The sequence below is a fragment of the Synchiropus splendidus genome, chromosome 7, assembly GCF_027744825.2.
Source record: "Synchiropus splendidus isolate RoL2022-P1 chromosome 7, RoL_Sspl_1.0, whole genome shotgun sequence".
Taxonomy (NCBI): Eukaryota; Metazoa; Chordata; class Actinopteri; order Syngnathiformes; family Callionymidae; genus Synchiropus; species Synchiropus splendidus.
In genome coordinates, this window is record NC_071340.1 from 7,358,173 (window position 1) to 7,382,089 (window position 23,917).

Here is a 23,917-nt window from a genome sequence, read left to right on the forward strand (position 1 = left end):
TAAGATGAGTTATCAGTGTCGTATGCATTCTCAAAACATCCTAGTCCATACAGTAAAAGAGGAAAAACATTTTTTAAATGAACCTCAACTGCGCAACACAACAGTGAGACTAAAGATTGCGGTCGTCCAACACATTTGGGCAATTTTTTAAACTACTAAGCTTGGATGACAGTGACAAAAAGGAAACTAATGTAACTAAGGTTTTAGTCCAGATCTTTACTGTAATTTAATGCAGTATACATGCTCATAATACTAAAGTAACTCACTATCACCAAAACATGAATGTGACAAATATTAAGCGGACGCTACTGTGAACCTTGTGACTTGAGTTTACGCAGGAATGTTTTAAAACATGACAGCAGCTGTTGAGACGGCGGGTGGAGTTCTAAGGTTTAATGAAGCAGAAGAGAACACGTTGACTTCCTCAAGACCTTTGCAGAAATAGAGCGCTGAAGAATCAAATGCGGGTGAATGAAAGAGGAAGCCAACGTCTGAACATTAAAGTGTAAACATGCTCAAACATGCTCAGGAGCACATTTGTTTGACGCCACAGGATGAATCCATGTGACATTGACCATGAAGATTAGATTACTGACTTCAGTGAAGAAGGTTTAACTCAACAGATGCAATTAACGCCCTTATTAATGATACTGTTGTGTAAACAAACAACAGACTGACCTGTCCAGATGAGGCCAGTAGGTTGATGGTGGTCAGTAGCATCCAGCCACGACTGGCTTCTTCACTCTGGTTCACCTCTAAAAACTGGACAATAGCTCTGCTGGCTGCCTCTGTGGAGGAGAGCAAGTTCATGTTTGTAACACAGACTATACAAGAGAATGCTCACACTGCCACACGATCACTCTTTATAACCCATCACCACCATGAGGCAATCCGATTTCTATTTGTAAAAATATAAGCACACACATACATTTTGCATTTTTGCAAGAAAATTGCAAAATGAAGATTTTTAATATTCATGTTTTATCAATGACTAGTTTGGTAACTTTTTATTACCCGTATGAACATCCACTATTCTCATTGTTACTAATATTAAAATATGTCCATTGTACCTAAAATTCAGTTTCAGTTCTTCACTTTATTTCCCTCTCTTTGGTTAAGCTCCATTTTCCTAGTTTATGGGTTGCTCTTGAATACGTCAGATCAGAACATTTACTGAAGGATCTTTTGATGAGTAACCAAATACAACAATAATATTAGGTTTCTATGTTGATACATCCTGAAATTCAGAGGTCTCACCGGTGGATTTGTTGGATGCCCTGCGTCTGATCTCCGTCACCATGAGTCGTGACACCTGGGTGGTGAACTGCAGCAGGTCGGAGAACTTCTCTGTCATGGTGCTGGGTGGAGCGTTCCCAAACACCTGAGGCAGATGGTTTAAACAAATAAAGCACAGTTCATCTAAACACATTGTTCACAGTGAAGATAGTGTCAGATAGACACTGATAGATAAATTCATAGACACATAGATGTTAACAATGACATCGGTGTTATAGAGAGTGGTAATTTTAGTTTTCCCCAGTTCTTATCTAACAAGTCCAATAACAGATTTGTGTCCTGCTGCACAGAGTACATTTTTCTCTTGATTTCTGACAGAACTTCAGTCAGCACTTGAGTGGGTCACAGCCAGTGCCAGTAATTAACTGTCATGTCAAGTGACGTTTGGTAAGACACTTCAGCGTGAGTTCCGAACTCTCAACAGCGCTGCCTGCAGCGAGGGAAAACAAAGCAAAGTGCCAAAAATAAATAAATAAAAAGTTGAGGAGAGATGACGTTGTTGCATTTCCAACAGGAAAAACCCACTAGATTATTCTTAGTTTGCGCTCATCTTTTGGTAGATCTGCACTATGGCTTGGAACAACAGCAAAGACTGGAAATCTCAGACCACGGATCTCGGCCAAAAATGAGACTTAACTCACCCAATTAGGTAAAGAATTTCTGAGTCACAAGGTTGAAGTGAAGTTTTAAGTCTAATGAGGGAAAAAGGGGATGCTGGGAAAATCAGTGTATCATGTGGAACTAACATCAACAACCAGAAGCATACTACTTGTTTTGGGAGAAAAGCCATGACAACTCTCATAACACGAAAACCAAGGGCACATGCAAAAAGAGCCACTCTCAGATCACAGTGAGGGGTCGCTGTGTGACTCACCCTGTTAAAGACAGGAAGCATCATGTAGAGCTTCTCCTCCTGCTCCTTCTGGGTCATGTGGCGGGGCGGGTGGCACAGCTCGGAGAAGAGACGGCGCAGGTGCATCAGGCCCAGGGCGTTGTCCTGGGGGCTGCACTCCTCCTGCCGCGGCCGCCCCATGATCCTCTTCACCATGTTCATCTTGAGCGGCTTTGTCAGGGCAAAGGCAGCCCTGTGGTGAGGAGAGAGGAGGTCAGACTGATGTGCTTCCCTCGATAATTTTAGTGGCGAAGCACAGCTGTGAACTACTGACTATCATGCTGTTATACTCAGAAGCCAATGAATTGTAGTTTTTCAAAAAATCCAAAGAAACTATAAAACTACACTTTCCACAGCAAAGCTTAATATCAGATTGACAAATATGATTTTAAAAAGGTAATGAAAAGACTCCAATACTGTCCTATCGACATCCATACACAGCCCTGCATTATCGCTTCTGTACTGACCCAAATTGAATTAAGATATTCCATATTCACCACGGAAAATTACAGCAAATTATCTGCTCATAATACAATTTGTTTGTCAACAAGGGCTTAATCTGATCAGCACTGTATCTTCTTGACCCACAAATAGTTTTCCCAGGTTTATTTTTCCAAACAAAGAAATTATCCAGGGAACCTTCCTGGTAAATACACTGGCTAATATACTCTATACACAGCTACGCTTTCCACACATCTAATTCTCCTGGCTACAGACAGTTGCTAGGGAACGACACAGATGTGCAAAGACAACATCCAACGTGGATAAACACCCACGGATCAAACCAGCATGTGAATCACAGCCCTGCCAGTCGTCAATCTTTTAAAAAATCAGGTTTATTAATCATCAGCTGCTCTCATTCACCCTCCTCAAGGGCAGTGGGAGAGGGTGAAGGAGATGGAAATCATTTCTCATTTACCGACATCATGAGGCTCTAGGCCTGGAGCGATGTGTGACGTTAGAGAAAACAACAGCATTTATCACAAGCCAATGTTCACAGCACACTCACCAAACTCAAGCTCCTGTGTCGGACTCAGATTGTTTATCTCAACTGACAATTCTTCTCAACCATTACTTCAAGACTAAAACATTTTATTTTCCCCTGGTTGAAAGAAGGTCCTCATTTTCAAAGCCAGGTGTACCAGTTCCTATAATGAATCATATAAAGATAATTTTGAATTGAGTGAAAAAGGTGCTTGGATTGGTAGATAACTCAGGCGGGAATATGACAAAACTGATCTTTTACCTGCACAACGGTAGGTAGGAAGGTAAACAACACACAAAGCACTAAAGAGATTTTTTTGAAATTTTGTTAACTTCAGAAAACAAGTAAATTTCATTTCTAGCGGTTAACGCTCAAATGACTCATAACTACAACCTTATGATGAAATGTCAAAATATCAAATGACTCATCCAGTGACATAGTATCAACAGTACTGCTCCTTCTTAATGAGATTTAACCCTCTTAGCGCTGGGCTCTAGGAGTTTTTTCAATGAACTACTAATCATGAATCCTGATCCTGAAAACGGTTAGATGTGACACTGTATATGAGAAACATCTTCATAGAAACACACCCTCAAATGTTGCTCAGATTTAAGTTACAGGTGTCTGCATGATGCTGCCGGACACAATTTCGTGACAAAGGCGCTTAATGGGTTAAGACAACATTTTTAACCAGCTCTCATCAACACTGTTGACTTACTAAAAAGAAGTGACTATCCAGCGTCTGGTAGGAAGTTAGTGGGAAGTCAGCCTGAGTCAAACACTTTCGAGACACGACAGTTAGCGGTGTGTTTCGGAAGCTCTGCTTTGTCAGATGAGGACATGCTCACATCACTCTGGATTAGTCTCAGGCTCAAAAACAACTGCACCTCCTCCACAGTCACCACTACACAAGCTTAGCATAAACGTAAAGGTTTTGGTGTCATTGAAAACGTCAAAACTGAAAACCAAACCAATGACTGGCGTGGTTGTATGAAATAGCAAACATTTAGAAAGGAGATTTAGATGCAAGTAAACTTGCAAGAGGATAAAGACTCAGAGCTCTTTGAGCAGTTTGTGTGTCAAGTAGCGGCCCAGAACCTATTGTAATTTAACAACAGAAATCACGACCCAAATCGGGACCCTCTTGGTCCATGCCCAAGTCACATGACTTGTATCAGAACAATTTACAGTGCATATTATTCCGAACAATTCGACCAGATCACTCAGTGCGGTGTAATACCCAATGATCTTTGCTCGGGGTTTAAGCAGGAACAATTGAGGGTTGGATGAGCTCTCCCTGACTCGCTCTAATTCACCATGTGAAGTAAACAAACATGAGTTTGAGCCAGCTCCCCTCGGGGAGAGAGCCTCTTCTGAGCACGCTAATTCACTCATAGCAAGGGCCTCCGTCCAAGTGGCCTTCGACAAATTAGATTTTCTTGTTGAAATGTAACAATTCCTGGCAGTTTGCGACAAACGGAATATCTTTCAGTCATAGCAGAAGCAACAAACCGAGGCCCGCGTTACCATTCAACCAGTGGAAAAACACAGTTCCACATTTTCAATAAATCATAGCACAACAAAGAAGCCACATCATTTCTTTCCACCCACTTTGTAACATTGACATTTAGAAGAGAATGGTGAATATTTTTTGCATCAATGCGACTTATCAGGCATCTCTCTTCCATCGTCAGCTGATTTAGCAGGAGCCATTTAAACACCTTCATTCTCATCAGCCATTTCAAAAGGGTTTGAATGATTAAGTCATCCTCCTCACCCAAAGGGACTTTGGCGTTTGAGAATGACATTTCTTATCAGAGCAAAATAAAGAAACAATCAACAGCATTCATGCCGTTGAGGCTTATCTTGATTCTATTTGCGGCACACTGACTATCAGGTCGCAAAACTGGAAGCATTGGAGTAAAAATCTAAACCGGACAAAAGCATACCATCGCACTAATTTCTCATATTACATTTCAGAAAAGCTAGAAAAACTTGACACACTAGGTCACTGAGCCTGGTAATACATTAGTGACACATTTATGCTTAAATAACAGTTGTCTAGTTAAAGATCTGCCATGCACGGATGACTACCTCAACAATCTACTTCCCTTTTGTCTCATTGCTTTAACAGATATCGAAAAAGATAACAGGTTCATGAAGAGAAACATAATGCTCTAGACGGCTACAAAGAAGCTTTCAGGACTATTTCTGATTTACAGCACTGTGGCATCTGGGGTACTAACAAAATTAGTCTGTAGTAAATGCTTTAGTTACTCATGCTGCCCCAGAAGCCTGGCTGTACTCCACATGAACTCGCACTGAAACTGCAATATTCCACAATGCGTAGTCCGTTGAGTGCACTTAAAACCCATACACCAACAATTACTTCAAACTGAGGAGAGTTGGTTGTGGACTCCCGTGACCTGGAAGTGTTTGTGACTGGTGTTTGAACCCCACTGCAACCTCACACCAGCCACATCAATTCTCAGTCACAACATGGTTTCCTCCAAAATGATTACAGCTTGTGAGGCAGACATTAACTCTGTAAAATCCTACTGGTAAGAATATTCACACTGACAACACAGTTACAGCATTTATGCTGGTAACAGCCACCATGAGATGAATGGATTATTCTTAGACAGCAAACACACTTGCACTTCAGTAGCTTGGCCTGACTGAGATAAGGGCGGAGAACCGTGTCACGCACACACCCTTCCTCACACACAATGTTGTCACCGCCAGCTGCTGACACTGATAAACTTTGGACCACTTACTGCAACAATTTTGTTTGGTCTAGGTGACACAACCTAGATTTGCTTTTCCTGCTGTAAATACATAAACAAAAATGATTGCAGCTATATGCATGATTATTATAACATGCTTTTTTTAATGCAGAAGCATATTTTTTCAACTGTTATTAATTTCACAGCCCGATTCTTTAAATCACCCAGTAGAAAAAGGGAAGTAGTCATAGGTTTTTATTGTGGTTGGCTTGTTTTACACAGGATGTCCCTGATATTGCGGTGCCTGACAATGCTATTGCATGTGATATGAGTTATCAACAGTATTAGCTAGACGGATCATCGGCTTTAAATACACTGAAGTGTGAAAGACGGTGCTCATCCATTTTAGAGTAACTTAGCTTCAAAAACAGGCCTACCGAATACATTATGTTCTACCAACAATACCTAACACAATATCTTCTACCTGATTCATTGGCCAAACTCAGCACATTCAAGTAACCCACATGAGGATCACAGGGTTGAAGACACACCACATGGAGTGTAAGTACCTCCATCACAACGACTTATTTACTGTCCATATACTTTGCAGAAATTCCACATGTGCGTTTTGACTGTAAGGGAGAGGGGCATGTATTTTCCTTCCCAGAAGACCCCACTACAAAGGCTCCAGTTAGCTTTCTTCTGTTTGCCTCTTGGGTGTGATTTCAGGCCAAGCTTTTTGTTTTAACCCAGTGGGCGCACATGTCTGTCTGGGCAATATTACTCATCATGTATGAATATAAATTGCCTCTTATAAAAAAATATTTATACAATAATTGGCATATATTGGACACTCTGAAATTGCCATGTGTTTGTTTCCATTATGTTTGTAGGTAACTGGATAATAAATATTGTAGCCACGGTATCAGCAGCTTTGGTGAAACAATAAGTTGGTTGAGGAGCTGTCTGAAAGCTCCAGCGGCGACTAAATGCATAATTTTCAGAAAAATGCTTACAATGCCGAACTAGACTGCATGTAACACATAGTCACTGAAGCAGACAAGAGCGTTGAAGGAATGGTAGAATCTGAGCACAGCAGGTCTGGGACCTCAAACTGGGGCAAACACATGTCATTCCAGTCAGCATAAGGAGAGCTAGAAATTCGACAGAGCGAAGAGGCAGTGATCCACAGACAAATGCAGGATTACAAGGCACTCCACCTACTTGGTAAACTGTTTCTGAAACTGTGTTTCAAAACCACAGAATGCACACAGTTCTGGACCACGGAGAGTGAGTGAAGTTCTCCGTTATCTGTTGACAACTTTTAAGACATTTTTTAGAGAGTCACCAACATCAAGTCAAGCAAAATACAATGAATAAGAAGAAGCATTGTTTTCATTCTCTGTATACAAAGAAATCTATAAAATGTAATTTCCAGATACTACCATAAATTTGAGCCGTCATAAGTGGGTCAAACACCGGCACCATCCTATGACGTAACTGGAGGGATCAACTCTGTAAACAAGCAAGGCTGAGTGCAGTGAAGCATAGGAACATCGGTTTGAGCAATTTTTTTGAGCAGGTAAATGTTAACAAATGACTTATTGTTATTCAAACCACTTTGTCATGGAAGCACTAACTCGCGCCTGTCAAAAAACGAAGACTGTGACTAGGGCTGTTAAATTAATCAAATTTTTATCGGGATTACGATTATGTCTTCCTACGATTATAAAAACGCGATAATTGTCATGAAACGATTATTTAGCCGGACACCCGTCTCCCCAGCTACTCTCATTATGTGCCGATTCACCCAAACGCTGCACCACTCCTCGTCCCGATGAATATTGATCGGTGGGAAGCTACTGTGGAGGGCACAGTGAGCGCGCTACACGGAGTGAGCCACACAGCGTGCCTGTCAGCGAGAGAGCTCGAGCCTCTGTTTACATGGCGTGTTGGACGCTAATATTAACCACTGTTAGCTACCAACTCGTTCGCCTCTGCAACGGCGGCATGGTATTCAGAACCTCCGAGGAGCAAACGCTCAGCCAACGTTCTGAGTCACAACAGCAATGTTAGCTGCTTGTTGGCGCCGTTTAAAAAACTAGTGATTATTTGGAAGTGGCTAAATGAATAAGAACAATCGCTCGCGCTCAACCTGAGATGGGGTGATAAAGTCAAGCACTCCTTGTCATTCATCATCGTTCATTCAGTCATCATGCTGCAGAGACGCAGGAAGAGCGCTGAAATATGTATGGTTTATAATCAAAGGAGTGACTTCTTCTATCGCGGAAAAATGAATAAAAAACTTGGAATATGACACAGCTCACAAATCAGAACCCCAGAAACATCTTTGCGTCCCAGCCAAGTGCCTGTTCAGCTCGAAATGTTGTCTCCTGTCTCCACTGTTCTCTAAAGCCAGACCATACAGATTGGCAACGCTTCTAGAGAGAAACATTTAACCTACATGAGGACAGTTAAATATAACTGTTAAATGATTATTGAAATGTTTCACATTGTTTTATTGTATTCCATTGATCAATAAAGTTTGAAAGTTTAATGACAGCTAAATCTTAAGTCATTCAATAGTCGTTTGAATAATCGTGATTATGATACGAATCAAAATAATTGCGAATATCATTTTTGCCATAATCAACCAGGCCTAGCTCTGACACAGGGCAGTTCAGGTCATCGCCTTCACAGTGAGTGGTCATATAAAAATAAAGATGAACTGGGTGTTCATTATGATTTCTGATGCCTGACTGCTTTGTGACTGTGAAAGAGCTCGATCGTAGTTCTGCAATGTTTGCACATTATGTGCGTCATGTCCACCTTGGTGTTCCCATGAAATTGGTAAAACCCGACATGACAGCTCTAGCCTTCAGCAGATCTCTCTTTCTGGCATGTTTGTTCCGGTGCATTGCGCATGCGTGCATTCCAGAATGGGTTGTGCGAAGACGTTGAGACTGGATATCCCAGTATAGTACCAACAATGACAATAGTTGCCACTTGCCCCTCATTCTCATCAGTTGCTATTCCCATTTCTTATGAAGTTCTACATCTTTTGAAGAGGATGTGCAGTGGTATCTCTTTTCCGATACTGAAGCTGAAGAGCTTGTTCACCTGCACTGTAAGGGTCTGTCAAAAGGATCTTATGCCAGAGCTCATCGATACACTTTTTTGGTTTTCCTGAGCAACATTGCGATATATGATCATGTCATACAGCATATTATTTTATAGTTTCCAGAGCAATGTCAGTCACTCTTCAACATCAACGCAAACAAAGGAATAGCCATTTCATGACAACTTTTATTACCCCAACACACACAGGAGACAGGCCTGCGGCTATGAAGGTAACTGCAGCTCTGCGTCACCGTAAAAGGGTGTAGTCCAACTCTCTGCTGAGTGGTAAGAGACTTGTCCTGTACGGTAACCCAGAAATGGGATCATATTTACCAAAAGCTGGCATGTCAGCATGTTACAGTCTGAATAACAAAAGCAATATTTGAATGCCACTGCCTTGTTTACAAAGAGCAACAACTGATCACTAAAACTACATACACAACTCGATAAAAATTCATGGCTACAGAAGTTTGACAAAGCCTTATAAACTCCCCCACATTTTGGTGACCACATTCCAAGGCAATCATATCTGAACCAAATTAAGATGTCACACTGACGCAAGAGTTAGTCAGAAAGTCAAAGATGCAGAAGCAGAAGACGTATCCCACTAGCGCTGCAGCAGTTGGTCAGTGAAATATATATATATTATAAAAGTCGAGATCATTTATTGTGACATCATGATTATTCTTCCTCATAAGAACCTTGTTTTAGTCAGAAATGGTTCCGTAAGTGACAACATGCCACAAGAATGCACATATAAGAGCCAGCCTGTGAAGCAGGATCCAAAATGTTTAGACAATTAAAACAAATACCTTTTTTTTATGGAATTGTTATTGTGACAGCCGAATAAGACAAAAGGAATTATTAGCAACAAAATTAGCTAAAAGACATGATGTTACAAATACACCAGACACCAGAGTAATGAGTTACCATTGTTATTAACACCAAAACATGATCACGACTTAACACTAATGGTGAAGATAATATAACTTATAAACTCATTGGACAAAACTAAGAACACCTTCCTGGTTAAATGAAAATCCATTAAGGGATCTGATCACTATTCGTCCTGGCTAAACGTAGAGAATGAATCTCTGGCATCACTGCTATGTGAACACAGAGCAACTAAGGAACTGAGCTTGCTTTCTTGGCCCTCCAGACTATTTCAAAGCCTTCTCTTTAAGTGGACGCCAACTTCAATGAGCGTCTTACAGAGTTAGCGCTAACTCCTGGGAGATGGAGGCAGTCATTGCCCTGGAAAAGCCCCAGCTCTTCTTGTGTGCCTGTTTCTCTGGAGAGAGTGATGTAATCACAGATATGTGTCCTGCCGCTGAGTTTACGGGGGTAGGTGGGAGCTGGGGAGCCAGGACGAAATGGAAGGCCCGGTAGGACAGCAGTTACATTAAAGATGAACATGCTCAGACAAGAAACATTTCAGAATGGGGGCAGCTGTTATCAATATGAAGGAATAGCATTTTCAACAGCAGTTTAAACGGCAATTCCCAGGTAAAACATATTCGGTTTTAACTGAATGAATAGTCTGAGAGCCAGGAAGCGATCGCATCTAGAACAAGTCGTGACAAGATCAAAGCTGGCATGAATGTGTGAGATACATCGCATGAAGCAGACAAACCCAGTGAGAAATCTTCATCAGATCACACAACATGGATCTGAGATATTTGTATAGCTCACAACACAAATTGTACACATTGTGGTTTTATTTTGTTTCAACAAACCCTGTGCTCCCATCAACTTGAAAACAAAAAGAGTTGCCTCACTTAACCCACAACTGAGAGGTTCAGGTTCAAAATATTAGGGTAAAAAGGAAATGTGCCTTTCGCATCCTGATTCATTATGAGACACTTGATCACAAAGGATTTGTGCGATGGAATCAAAAGAAGAAAATGAGGCCCATTATAACGCCAATAAAGCTTTCATCTCCGCTTACATACAATAATATGATCATAAACATCCACTCGGTTGCCTTGGAGACAAGCTCCGCTGCTTATATTCCCTACCTGCTGTTCTCTCTGCGACCAGCCAGCATCTTTAAATCAGCAGCAGATGACAAGATCTAGTAATCCACCCAATGCAAGAAGACAGTCCTCTGTTTACAAAGAGCACTCTTGCCAACAACTGACACGAAATGAGAGGGGCATCGTGCGTCTTATGGCGGTGCGAAAATGCTAGACGCCAAGAGCAGACACATGACCATGCTCCACTATCGGCACTAGTTGCTTTGTTCGTTCGCCGGCGCTCCGTGAGCGTGTGTGGCCTGCCGGGACTGGCACAGCTGATCCCTCCCTGACACCAGTGGTGTTCTGGACATTGGAGGGAGGAGGCTGTGGGTGCCGTGACCATTGCAGAGAGGAATATACCACTGAAACAGGAAAATGAGGGGGGTGACGTAAACCACAGCAGCATTAAATTTTTATTTTATGGGGACTTCGCTGCCATCATGTGCATCCGGCCACTTTCAGTTCACACTCCGCCCGGATCATCATCAGATGCTCAGTGAAACATAAAATGGAAGCATCCTGAGAGCCACATTTATTCTTGTTACCATGTTCATCATACAATTCCAAATCTGAGCATACTCATTCCAGATAAAGTGAAATCATTGTCCATATATTTGGATATTTTCGTTTAAACAAGGCCGGGTTTCACAAATCAAAATGAAAGCACGTATTAGTTGGTTTCCCATTCATTAATGGGCGACTCATGCTCAACCAAATTCACCTTGTTACTGAAAGTCAATCAGCTTTTCGGGTCATTTGTGATCAAAAACCCAGTGCATATGAATCCGGTCTGTATGGAAAGATGTTTGTGTTGGAACATATGAGGACCCAGAGATTCCAGCAAAGTTTGCTAGCATTATCTAAAGTGGGGGAGTCAAACCCACTTTGGTCAAAATCTTGGAGCAAATAAATCCGAGCTCGAAGCCAAACTGTGCTTCTTGTTTTGGGTTTGTGTGTTCTCTCTGCGCATGCAAGGATTTCCATCCCTATTCCTCTGAGTTCTTAGCACCATCAAATAACATTCAGTCTGGTTGATGACTGTATATTTTCTCCACCCACCAATAAAACACAACACTTGGAAGAAGAGGGGTTTTGGATTCAAAACTCACAACCCTGAAAAAGTGAATTTTACTCATGTGATGTATGTAACATCAGCTTTGTTCTTGAATGAAAAACAGTGTAGAGACACCATGAACTCAAGTTATCGTGTCAGGATAGGAAGTACAACGGAAAGGCATGACAACTGGAACCAGTCAAATTGAATGTGTACTTCAAAAGCATCTCTGTACCCAACAATTGAAGTTAAGACAACTGATGTCACAAAGTATATGAAAGTGTTCAACATTAAATTGTTGTGTCAGCTCAATTATGAGTGAAGAGCATGTGCTTGGCTGTGAGTCACTAAAATCTCAGAAGGAACTGAACACAACCAAAAGCTGACATAAGTCTTTTAAAATGAAATTCTAAGACGTGTTTGTTATATTACTGAGCAGTTCTTTTCAGATGTTATTTTAGTTTGGCAGTAATGAGTAGTGGAGTTATGTCCGCTTCATCACCCATTGTCAGTAGTGTTCAACTAAAAGTTCTGTCTGTGACCTGACAAAAATGCGCGCGCGCAGGTCTAGGAGTTCGATTCAGAAACCTGTTTTATCAATTTAACTCAAATGATACACCACTCAAAGTCTTGACTCCATTTGTTTGACTTTGGGCTCTGGCAACAGAACATTGTGAAAGCCAGGGGACACTCTGCTACACTGAGAGGTTAATAGAATTTAGGACACGCTGGGATTTATGGAAATCCAAGCCCGCAGTCAATAGACATCTCTCAAAAGGTAAAGAAAGTCATTTGCACTCAGAAGAGTTAAGAATTAACATGCAAGAAGCCCAAACGAGCCAGAGAAAACCAGTTGTGTGAAAAGGCCTGAGGGTATGTCAGGAACAGGAATCACTCCTCAGTTTAACTGTGATTTCGTTTTCCATGCACACAGTCACGAACACATTTCAGGTTTCTGTCGACAGGTTGTATTTTTGTCCCGGCAGAATCAACCCTGCATCTGATTCTATTTAAGGTGGAGAACAATCTGCTCAATGAGTCATTTAAAACAGATTCAGTGAATGCAACCAAAAGCTATTTCAACCTTGTGTATGCCACAAACTTAATATCATGTGCTATAAAGAATCTAATAGCTGAATTTAAGGGATCAGGTGACGCAGGGTCGACCCGCTGGCCTTCCAAGCAGCCGTACACGTCCTTATAAGGCAGACAAAGGTGAGATGAGCCTGCAGCAGGAAGCGAAATCTTACGAGACATGGCTGCCTTCATTGAATCTAGTACCTACTTGTTTCAGCAAAACCTAGTCGATACAAAAAACCCAAATTGCAAACTGATAAGAAACACAGAAAGTAACATATATGAGAATCCAGTATCAGACCATAAAATAAATTTTAGGTTTTCTTTTACAATAGGACAGAATGCCAAGTTATCTCTCAGTCTTAGGATTTACCAACTGGGTCACTACAACTGCAGCACATTCTTTAAGACCTTTGCCACATCAGCTGAGCACTCAGACGCTAAAACCACCGTGGCACTCGCGGTTGATGCCCATCATACCGATGACCATGTTCGGTGGTGAAAGACAAATAAACAATTGTGTTACTAACATTAAATAAGATTCTTATTTTTTTTATGGATGCTCATCTATGACAAACGATAAGCATACAAACCTAGAAACGTAGGAGACTGTTCAGGCACATGACACAGTATCTGGCTTCAAACTCATTTTTGTGCTCATTTTGTGTCCTGGTGACGTGCAAGCCATCCCCACGGGAGCCAATTAAAATACGACCCCTCCTGGTACACAAGTTCAAGCTGCTCCACCCACAGACAGCAGTGGGTTCACTTGGATTCAGTCTGATGTCTGACACAGCGTCTTTGCTGAAAACACACAAAAGCTTCCTACTTTTTATGGTGCACTACTGTTCCTCAACAGAGGGAACAGAAATTCAACCCTTGCTTGAGAGGAAAATCTGCATAACTCTCAACAATGATGAAGAAACGCTAGGGTGAAACTAATCCCAGAGAAAAAGATGATAATTCATCTTCAAGTTAAACTAAAAATGGATAGTCGCATGATCACAATTAAGAGTAAATGTGTGCATGAGCATTAGTTGAGTATACACAACTGAACACCTCGCGACACACACACATTAGAAGGGAACAGTGCAATTTAAGAGTGAAAAAAATACAATACGTGTTCCATCAGTACTCAAGTCGGCCTCCGGTTGTTTCTCAGGTACATGTAAAACACACACAGACCAGACAACGTGACTGACTTTTCAGCTACAGCTCAGGTAACAGACTTGTACATGTTGCTTGTCCGAACAAGCAGTTTAGCACAAATAAAACCGTCAAGACTGATTTGTAATCCAAGTATATGTAGAGCCTTAAAAGTAATACATTTAAAAAAAAATAACAATTGGAATATATCAGATTATCTCTATATAACATTCAACTACACATGTGTGAACATTCTTAAATAACTGACTAGATTTTGCTCTTGTCATTTGTCATGATGGAGAGTACTTCTCGCATCGCATCCATTCTTCCTGCATCATCTTAACAACGGCCTTCTCATGTTCTGCCAGCGCTCCAGGTGACACACTTCATATCGACATGATTAAGTTGCCTAAATCGGACACTGCAGTTCAACGGAGAGATGCCGTAATGCAGCGCCACTGTCATGTGCTCAGGAACAATGCACTGGCCACACAGCTGAAACTACAGACGACACGCCGTTTAGAAAGCAGTCGTTCATAACACCCTTGTCAGAGAGGTCGGCTTCCAGCAGCCGAGGCTCACACACCCATGTTATGTTGTTGACAAATAAATCTGGTCATTTCACCTGCGGCCGTCTGGCTCCACGGCGTCAACATGCTCGTCCAACAGTCGAACCCATCCGAGTATTCGTTGAAACGTCAATACAGCGGGACATTTCGATGAAACAGCAAAGGTCGTCTGACTTCATTTAAAACACTGTCACTAGCTGCGTCCGTTAGCTACCAGCCAGCTGATCCTACTAGCATCGTCGTACCAGCACTGTCACGCCAAAAACGACACATATGCACAGTCTGTGCATGAAGGCCAATTCGGTGCGGTGGTGGAGTGACAACTACATTTGGGCTTGTCGCGTCCGTTCATCTTGACCGACACGCTGCTAACTCGCCTGGGCTGTTAGCATTGCGTTGCTAAGCTAGCCGCACCGGAGAGCTCTCGGGTGTCCGACTTCCACTCACCAGAAAGCGGCGGCGATCACAGGAAAATTCCTCCGTCGGTTGGTCGATGGTGAATAGCAACGTGTCTATCAAATCGATGCGGGGTACTCCGTGTACATCCATAGGGAACAAGACGATGCTTTAGTCCCAAAGTGCTCGCTGCTCGCTCTCCTCAGCTCCGCCGGTAGCCATTTTTCCTCAACATCCAAATAAGCGGAGCTCGTCCCAGTCGAGTCCGACCATCAGCATCCCCCGTCCCGCGAGGGAATAACACAGAGACGACCCTGACATCTGTCGGATAAAAGAGAGATGGCACCCAGTGTAAGAATTATTATTAACAATAATACTAGAAGCATTATTATTCGCCAGTCAATAAAATATAAAACCAGGTGGTCCGAGCAATTACTTAGACTTTCTTTATTGTCATTGCACAAAAACATATCACCATATTATGGCAACGAAATTACGATCCGAGGCCTAAACCAAAAACTATATGTCCAAAAATAAATAAATATGAGATAAATACTTATCAGAATATATATATATATATATATATATATATATATATATATATATATATATATATATATATATATATATATATATATATATATATATATATATATATATATATATATATATATATTAGTATTGCAGCTATTTATAATATTTATATTACATTCCCTGACCAGTAAATAGGTAAATGCTGAAATAAAAGTATATATAAAAGAGAAATAAATAAGACGTATATAAATATGCGTATAAATGCAGAAATAAAGACCATCTTTATTTATATTTATTTAGACATTTATTTAATCATGTATGTTTTTAAATGTATTATTTAATATTTATTATGATTTTCTATGTTCCTTTATTTATTTGTTTTTGCAATTCCACAACAGCGCCCACTTAATTTACATTTTTACTTTTCCTCCGAAAGAGTGGAGACAGATATGCAGAAGTAATCAATAAGTAAATCAATAAATGAATGAATAAATGTGGAAATGCAAAAATAAATAGAATATCGAATAAAAAATACAAGCCTAAATGAGGGAATAAAAATCCATATAAATATAAAATATTGTTATATTTATAGTTATATTTATGTTTTTATTTTGCATTTATTTAAATCGTTAATTCATGTATTTGTTCTTTTATTTCTGCTTTTATTTATTTATTTATTTCGCAATATTGCATTTTGGGTCGCTCATCGGTACCTTGTTATCATGGTTTACTGGGTTGCCATTCCGTTTAGGTTTAAGTCCCAGATCCGACCGACAGGCTACGCTCGTGTGTCGTTTCAGAGAGCTCATCTGCTAAATCTTGCGGTAGGAAGTGAAACGCTGAGGTTTACTGATCTGATCCAATCAGAAACTGTGTGTTTTAGTGTGCGTAAACCGCAAAACCTTCTCAGGTTCTTTGATCTCCGTCCCAATATATGGTCAATACACGTTTTCACGGTGGGCGTATGACACCAGAAGCTATTATTTAACCAGGATTTTATTATATGCATCTTCAGTTAACCACTGCTTAGTGCAGTTGAGGGTTGCGGGGAGTGCTGGAGCGTAAATTTATGAAAAAAATAATCGATAATAACTACAGTTCTGATTTGAAATACGAAATGCTAGTTAATTATCATCTACAATTATGAATGTACTACATTTCAATCAATCACTATGATGGCAACTAATCCACTGGGGTGTTATTATTTTAGATAATAAACTAGTTTACTTTCTATTTTCATTGTATTTTGAGACTTTTGGACACAAGTCGTACACGCAACTGGCACACAGCTCAACATGCACATGACACAAACACAAGCATTGCACAATGTCGCACTTACCGACTGCTTGGGAAAATATTGGAAAACAGCAATAAAGGCTCTTTTCTGTCTGCAAAGACATGTAAGTCAAGTAAATGTATGTATTAAAGGACATATTTTTTACAGAAGACAACATCAATTGTTTGGGTCCAATGAAAGATGTTGGCATGTTCTCTCCACGGTGATGCTTATGATGGAAGCCCTGCCACTCTCTTAAAGGGAAGTGATGCAGTCGCTCTCATAATATATAGACACTGTGGGACGGCAGATGGTCTCACTCTTTTAGGAAAGTGGTCTAGCAACTGAGTTCAACATGTCACAGTTTGATTTGTCTTGTCTCCCCCTGTGATTTTTTGCAAACCTCCCCGATGTCTTCGCGTGCGTTGTGTGTTCTAGCTTGAACCTTTCCCACAGAGGAATGTTGTTGTTTGAGAATTTCATGTCTCCATGCATATTGTGATGTTCCTCAGGTCATTGTCGTATTTTGGGTTTTGACAGCATCATGTTCACTGACAAGTTGTTTCGTTGCTTTATGCTTTTCGGTGCATTTATTTTATTATTTTTTATGAGGTGCGCCATCTGTCTTGGGAGAGCTATACTTCCAAAGGCCTTGGAGGAGAGCTGGCTGTCCAGGCTTGAATATACTTGCGCATGGTGGCAGTCATAAGTCAGCTGACACCTGAGACCATAACTGAGTGGGGATCAAAGTCAGCCAATGGGAGGCTGTGAGACAACTCACTTCTATTGCTCGTAGCACATGCCTTCTCAAACTCCTTAACACCACTCTGTGGTTTCAACCACCAGAAGCATCGGCAAAGGCTCAAGTGCAGGTGGCACGCCAGCTATATATATATATATATATATAGCACAAATTTTTGCCACCGACATGAAATAAGTGAAGATTATCCAAACAAATCCCAAATCCGTCACCCATACTGATCACATAAAATTTCAAACAGTGTAAATAAAAGGCAAAACTAAAAATCAATATGTTAAAATTCAAATGCCCTGAAACAAATGAAACTGAGGATCTCAGGAAAAAGAGAGAACCGGATTGAGTAAGTAGTGATAAACCAGAGCCAAATACACGTGACTGTTACTCCTCTAGGTCATGCTCTGACATGAAATCATACAAAGGACTCCAACTGAAAGCCAAGTCTTGTTTTCCTGGAAAAGAAAATCTGTCTTCAGACATACAGTTCAATGTGGCTTTTTGTTTGCTGCAGTCTGGACGTTTTTTTCATCGGCCAACGATGAAAAAACGTATTTCCAATAAATGGGAGACTTCTGCTTTGCCGCAAAACAGATGGTGAAAGAATAGAGATGATAGTGATTTGTCTCTTTGCCTGACACAGACAAGCCATGTCTGCAAATAGTATTATACAATGAGAACTTTGCATCGCTGACACACAGTACAGTTAGAAGAGTCAGAGTTGAAGATGCTCAGGTTTTCATGGTGGTGACAAGGAGGGGTTAGAAGATTAGAAGCCACTATATGAGAGGGACTGTTTGGAGCCAAAGTTAGGAAGGTGAGATGGTGAGAAGAGATGGGGAACATGTTGGACGATGAGTATCAGAAAGGGAAGTGCCTGGCAAAAGACGAGTTGGAAGGCAACCATGGAAGTTAAAGGAGGATATGATGAGGTTCGTTGAGAACCAAGGTTCAGATGGTTCAGAACTTGCTGTGCAGGTTATGCTGAGAGACTAAGGAGAATGTTTACAGTTTTTGGAGCGTTACCGCAAGTATCTCATGCTCAGTGGATGTTGTGCAAAAACAATGTGAGAACTTCACATAGATCAAGATATTATCTCTGAAACACATCCAGCTTCACTTTCAGGTGGCGAAAGAATGAACCGATGTATCCTTAATCTGAGGATGAAACAAGGAAATAGTTCAGAACTACTCATCACCAACGTCAAATTTCATCATAGGTGTACTACTCAGCATGACTGTGTGTCAAACAATAAGCTGCAAAAAGTAACAGTTTATCTGTATACAGCAGGTGAGTACTGTTGTGAAATCACAAAATGATGACACGGCCACAGCTGCAGTTAAAATGTCCTGCAGGCTAGAACTCCGCCCCCTTCACTCCCCGTCCCACCGAGCATTTCATGGAAATCACCACCACGAAGCTGAATTCTGTTTCCTCAAAATCACATGACTTCAGACTTGCCTGTGCCCTCACTGACTGATTTTATGCTATATGCAATATTAAGTCACTTAATACTGTATGCATTTAGGAAAATCTGCTTGCAACTGCAGTATTAAGAAGCACTGTTGTCCTGATAGTATGCATGTGTTGTTTTTGCAGTTCAAGTTTCCGAAAGAATTAGCCTGTTTTTACTCCCATCATATTAACAGAGTGATGTCCCAGGAAGACCCCGCACTGAGAGGAACATGAAAATGAAATTAACGGTCAGAGTACAAGGACTGTGTGAAAGTGTTTGAGTGCACAGTACACAAGACCTATTGACAAGGTCTCAAATTCCCCTTTCAGGTCTGTTTCCTTCCAATGTGGTTTCAACATAGGTATGTTTAAAACTGCGGCAATAACACAACAATAAGACTTTTCTTGACTGAACAAAATACATCCGGTCACACTTCATATAAAGGCATCATCTATGATGCATCATGAGCACATTCATAAGACATCATACTCCATTTATGACACCTTATTTATGATGTTATGAATGTTTTTAATAAAGACAATTTTTTCGTCAGCTGGGTTGAAAAGCCATGACATTATAGCGGATTACACATTGCATATCTGACTATCCTATACTCGTCCAAAGTGACCACGGAGCAAGGGCTGCAGGACGACACCACCAGTTGAAGCTGGTGGCACGGAACACCCAGGACAGGAAGACACCAAATCGCACCCAGTTTGGATTGTGGGAAGAATGTCAGAGACATGCAAACTGCATCACCAACAAAGCAGCATCACCATGCGGGCCTCGTTGATGCATTGTAGCTGGCAACTATTGACATTGCCAGGCAACCAACCACTGTTGAGCAGATGTCCTCTTTTTCACGAGTCATTTGTTAGAATGGCTCTGCTGCGAATGCACTGTCAGTGGTGCTGAAGAGCACATGAATGAATCCTGACCACCTTATCTCTGAGACTAATAGCAATACTTGGTCACATCTCTGTCTCACACAGTTTCCCACAAGCATTAAAATGTTCCCGTACATTATCTGGGTAATAATTTGTCTCAGTTGGCTTTCTTTCTTCTACAACGGTTGACTGCTAGTTGGTAAACACATCAATGTGCTTTGTCCCAAACCAAACAAAGCTGTTAAGGGGCAGGTGTGTTTCTATTCAGTGGGAACAGGCTACACGACTCTGTTCAGCTCAGTTCTCTTTCCACTGTCATCATCCAACAACTATTAAACACCATAAAAGAACTTCCTTTGCACTTGTCGGTCTGGCTTCTTAATTCCCCGATAACGTCTTCTTCTTTGTGTGCAAACTTGGATGTGGGACAGGAAATGTTTGTGTAATGTGTAATGTTTGCTTAATAAGACACTCTAACGGAATCGTTTTCAAACTTTAGCAATGAATGAATGAATGAATGAAACTCATATGTCATAGAATACATCCACACATACGCTCATGCACCCCAGACTCACACACACATACATGTATTTCTGAAGACATGGGGACACGATATCAGGGCCCCACATCTGGAGCCAGAGTTAGGGTTAGCGTGCGCAAGTGAGTGTGCCCCTTATTGATGGCCCCAGAATGGACGACCCTTAACGTGGGAGAACCAGACATTAAATCACCAGCATCATCAGGTTTCAGACACAAATGCACTATAAAAGCAACCTTCATATACAGTCAATAAATGTGCGTGAATGAGAGGGAGCCAAGTGGACAGGTCAAATTACAGGATGCAGAGATAAAGAAGGTGGGGGATTTTAAGTTCTTAGGCTCAACTGTCCAGGGCGATGGAGAGTGTGAGAAAGAGGCGAAGAAACGGGTGCAGGCATTGGAGAAAAGTGTCAGGTGTGATGTGTGACAAAAGTGTGTCAGCAAGGATGCTGTACAAAACTGTGGTCAGGCCAGCATGTTGTATGGTTCGGAAACAGTGGCACTGAGGAAAAGACAGGAGGCAGAGCTGGAGGTAGCAGAGATGCTCACTCCCCTTGCTCACTCCCCTTCTCTCTGGGAGTGAGCAGGATGGATAGGATCAGGAAGCAGTATATCAGAGGGACAGCACATGTCAGGTGTTTAGGAGACAAAGTCAGTGAGGCTAGATTGAGATGGTTTGGACATGTACAGAGGAGAGAGAGCCAGTACATTGGTAGATGAAGATGTTGAGGTTGGAACTGCCAGGCAGAAGGTGGAGAGGAAGGCCAAAGAGGAGATTGATGGAGGTGGTGAAGGAGGACATGAGGTTTGTAGGTTTGAGAGAAGAGGAAGCAGAGGACAGGGTGAGATGGAAGAAAATGATCCGCTGTGGCGACCCCTGAAGGGAGAAGCAGAAAGAAAAAAAAAGAACATGCAGTCAATAAATAAATAAACAGAGTTTAAATAAATTTGCATTTTAAAAGATCAACTCTCTCTTCAGCCCTCTGGTCCTCAAGCAGTCGGTTCCAGGAATCCGTCTCTGTCCTGACCCTCACCTAAGATCAAGATCCCGGATACGGATATACGGATAAGCGGCTGAAATGAGCTACTTCTGGCGGGTGGCAGGTGTCGCCTTTAGAGAGCGAGTGAGAAGTTCTGTCTTTTGGGGGAGGAGTCTCATTGAGGTGGTTCGGGCATCTCGTGAGGATGCCCCCTGGGCGCTTCCCTTTGGAGGTGTTTCAGGCACGAAGGAAGGAGTCTGAGGGGTCGACCAAGAACCAGGTGGAGGGGAGAAGGGCGTTTGGCGTGAACCTCTGAAACTGCTGCCCCCGCGACCCAGCAACGGATATGTGGATGAGGATGGATGGATGGATGGATGGTAAAAATAATAGTTTTATAAGCTAGAAATCATGAGCATTCCGAGGCGTTCACTTTGCCCACTACGGCCAAGTCTGACATTCAGTTCACCTTCCAAGGCTGGTGAGCTTCTTTAAAATGACAGTATTGATCTCCATAGCTTTTCTAAATACTTTTTAAAAGTAATAAAAAGCAATCACCACAAACAGCCTTTTCACCAACTGGTAAATCTCCACCCATCTATTGGGCAGCGGACACTGACCTAATGACTTGACAGGACATGACTTGCATGTTACAAGTTGGCACACAAAAAATCTGATAACTCGGAAAGTTTCACTTCTCTTATTCACCCTTTCGTGAGGCTCATTGTGCCAAACAAACCCGTATCTATAATCTGGGGAAAAAAAGTGGCCCAGAGGGAATTGTGTGGGCAGACATTTGGCAATGGCTCGAAATGAAGTTATTGGCAGTGACTCAAAGACATGTTGTCAACTTGAGGATCAAATTATTGCATTATGTCTTTCACTTTCTCTTGCTCACCTGTATAAATTCACCTGCCGTTCTTCTCTCCAGCACACTCCCTCCTCAGAAGCCACTGACTGAAGAATCAGCAAACAATCCAGCGAAAGCATGGCGTCTCCAGTTACAGCCCTTTTCTTGCTCGCTCTCATCTTCATGGGCTCCGAAGCAGGTAACTAAGACCCTTTTTCTCAAGTGCGTCGCTTAATATAACAAGACCTAATCCTCTTATTATGCTTCCACAGTAGCCCCTCTGTCAGACTGCTGCCTGAAGACCACAAACAAAGTAGTTCCCAAAAAATATGCTTCAGATTATATCATCCAAGAAGCTGGACAAGGCTGCAAGATTGAAGCCACAATGTGAGTAATGCACGTTGACACCTATGAATCTCGGTTCAGACTATGATACTAACTGGAGCTCTCTGGATTTTCTGGAAGAATCATAACCAAGAGCAACTTCAAGCTCTGCATCCCTCATCCAGACAGGAGCCAACCAGTGGCAGATCTCATCACATACCTGGACAGCAAAAAATCAGCCTCAAATAAGGTGAACTTTCAACAAAGTATTCAATTGCTTTTGATTCAAGTCGCCTTATTATACATTTATTCTTTCAGGTTCACAATAAAAGGTCCACAAATTGAAACAGAGCTCAGAACCTGCCAGATGTTCCATTCCAAAGTTCATGTTGCTCAGGAGAACACAATATTCCGTTTGTTCAGTTGATGGTTTGTTTTCTTAAAAGTAATGTGTGTTTTGTTCTGAATGTTGTTCATATTTTTAATAGCATAACAATGCTTTTTTTTTTTTTTTTCTAATGTATTTAGCCAAATGTCCGGTTCACTGCTCACCTGATGTTATTCAATAAAGTTTATTATGCTTTTCTAGCCAATGTGTGACTTACTAAGTATTTGGTGTAGTGGAAACTCAAGTAAATGAATAACACAATGACTATGTTGTAACGATCCATAAAACCAAAACAATGATTAAAAAGGACTGACCAGCCATCACAACGATAGTCAAGAAGTTAACACTTTCAAAATTGGCTAACAGGTGTTAGCACTTACGCCAGGAATAATCTGTAATGTAAGAAATATTTCATTTCAAACCTACCCATTAATACCACAATATGAATGAATACAGCCTTCTTATTTGTGATGTGGTCACATTTGTATCTCAAGAGGCGACTTTCACCACAATATTGCAATGGCTTGAAGCCACTACAATCTAAAGAAAGGAATAGAGACTTGGCCGCACATATGGTTTTAAAGTGTCCTATAAAAATACGCTGTTCACTTTTTTTCCACTTTGTTTGATATCGAGATGAATCTCACGCAA

At 41.3% G+C, this 23,917-nt stretch overlaps 2 protein-coding genes across 8 annotated transcripts in view; one reads left to right on the top strand and one right to left on the bottom strand.

Annotated features, from left to right (window-relative positions):
* The window catches only part of wdfy3 (WD repeat and FYVE domain containing 3), a 61,561-nt gene extending 46,004 nt beyond the window's left edge, over positions 1–15,557 (bottom strand). For 6 of the 7 annotated variants that reach the window (XM_053869740.1, XM_053869742.1, XM_053869736.1 and 3 more), the window contains exons 1-4: positions 11,038–11,324; positions 2,171–2,381; positions 1,258–1,381; positions 679–788 (exon numbers count right to left, since the gene is read on the bottom strand). In XM_053869740.1, coding sequence (XP_053725715.1) covers positions 679–788; positions 1,258–1,381; positions 2,171–2,381; positions 11,038–11,066 — 474 coding nt within the window. In that variant the 5' untranslated portion in view covers positions 11,067–11,324. Of the gene's footprint in view, positions 1–678; positions 789–1,257; positions 1,382–2,170; positions 2,382–11,037; positions 11,325–15,330 lie in introns of those variants that run through there. The other variant, XM_053869739.1, reaches the window with a different exon arrangement.
* Positions 15,558–22,609: 7,052 nt separating this feature from the next.
* LOC128762892 (C-C motif chemokine 19-like) lies at positions 22,610–23,471 on the top strand. Its single transcript, XM_053871453.1, has 4 exons — positions 22,610–22,753; positions 22,827–22,941; positions 23,020–23,128; positions 23,197–23,471. The coding sequence occupies exons 1-4, from the start codon at positions 22,693–22,695 to the stop codon at positions 23,221–23,223; spliced, it is 312 nt and encodes a 103-aa protein (XP_053727428.1). The 5' UTR covers positions 22,610–22,692; the 3' UTR covers positions 23,224–23,471.
* Positions 23,472–23,917: the final 446 nt, after the last annotated feature.

Bases quoted from the DNA above. Each gene is read 5' to 3' on its own strand.
- LOC128762892 (XM_053871453.1), top strand. From the start codon at position 22,693: ATGGCGTCTCCAGTTACAGCCCTTTTCTTGCTCGCTCTCATCTTCATG. The intron at 22,754-22,826 runs GTAACTAAGACC...ATGCTTCCACAG, and splicing joins CTTCATGGGCTCCGAAGCAG to TAGCCCCTCTGTCAGACTGC. The intron at 23,129-23,196 runs GTGAACTTTCAA...TTATTCTTTCAG, and splicing joins AAAAATCAGCCTCAAATAAG to GTTCACAATAAAAGGTCCAC.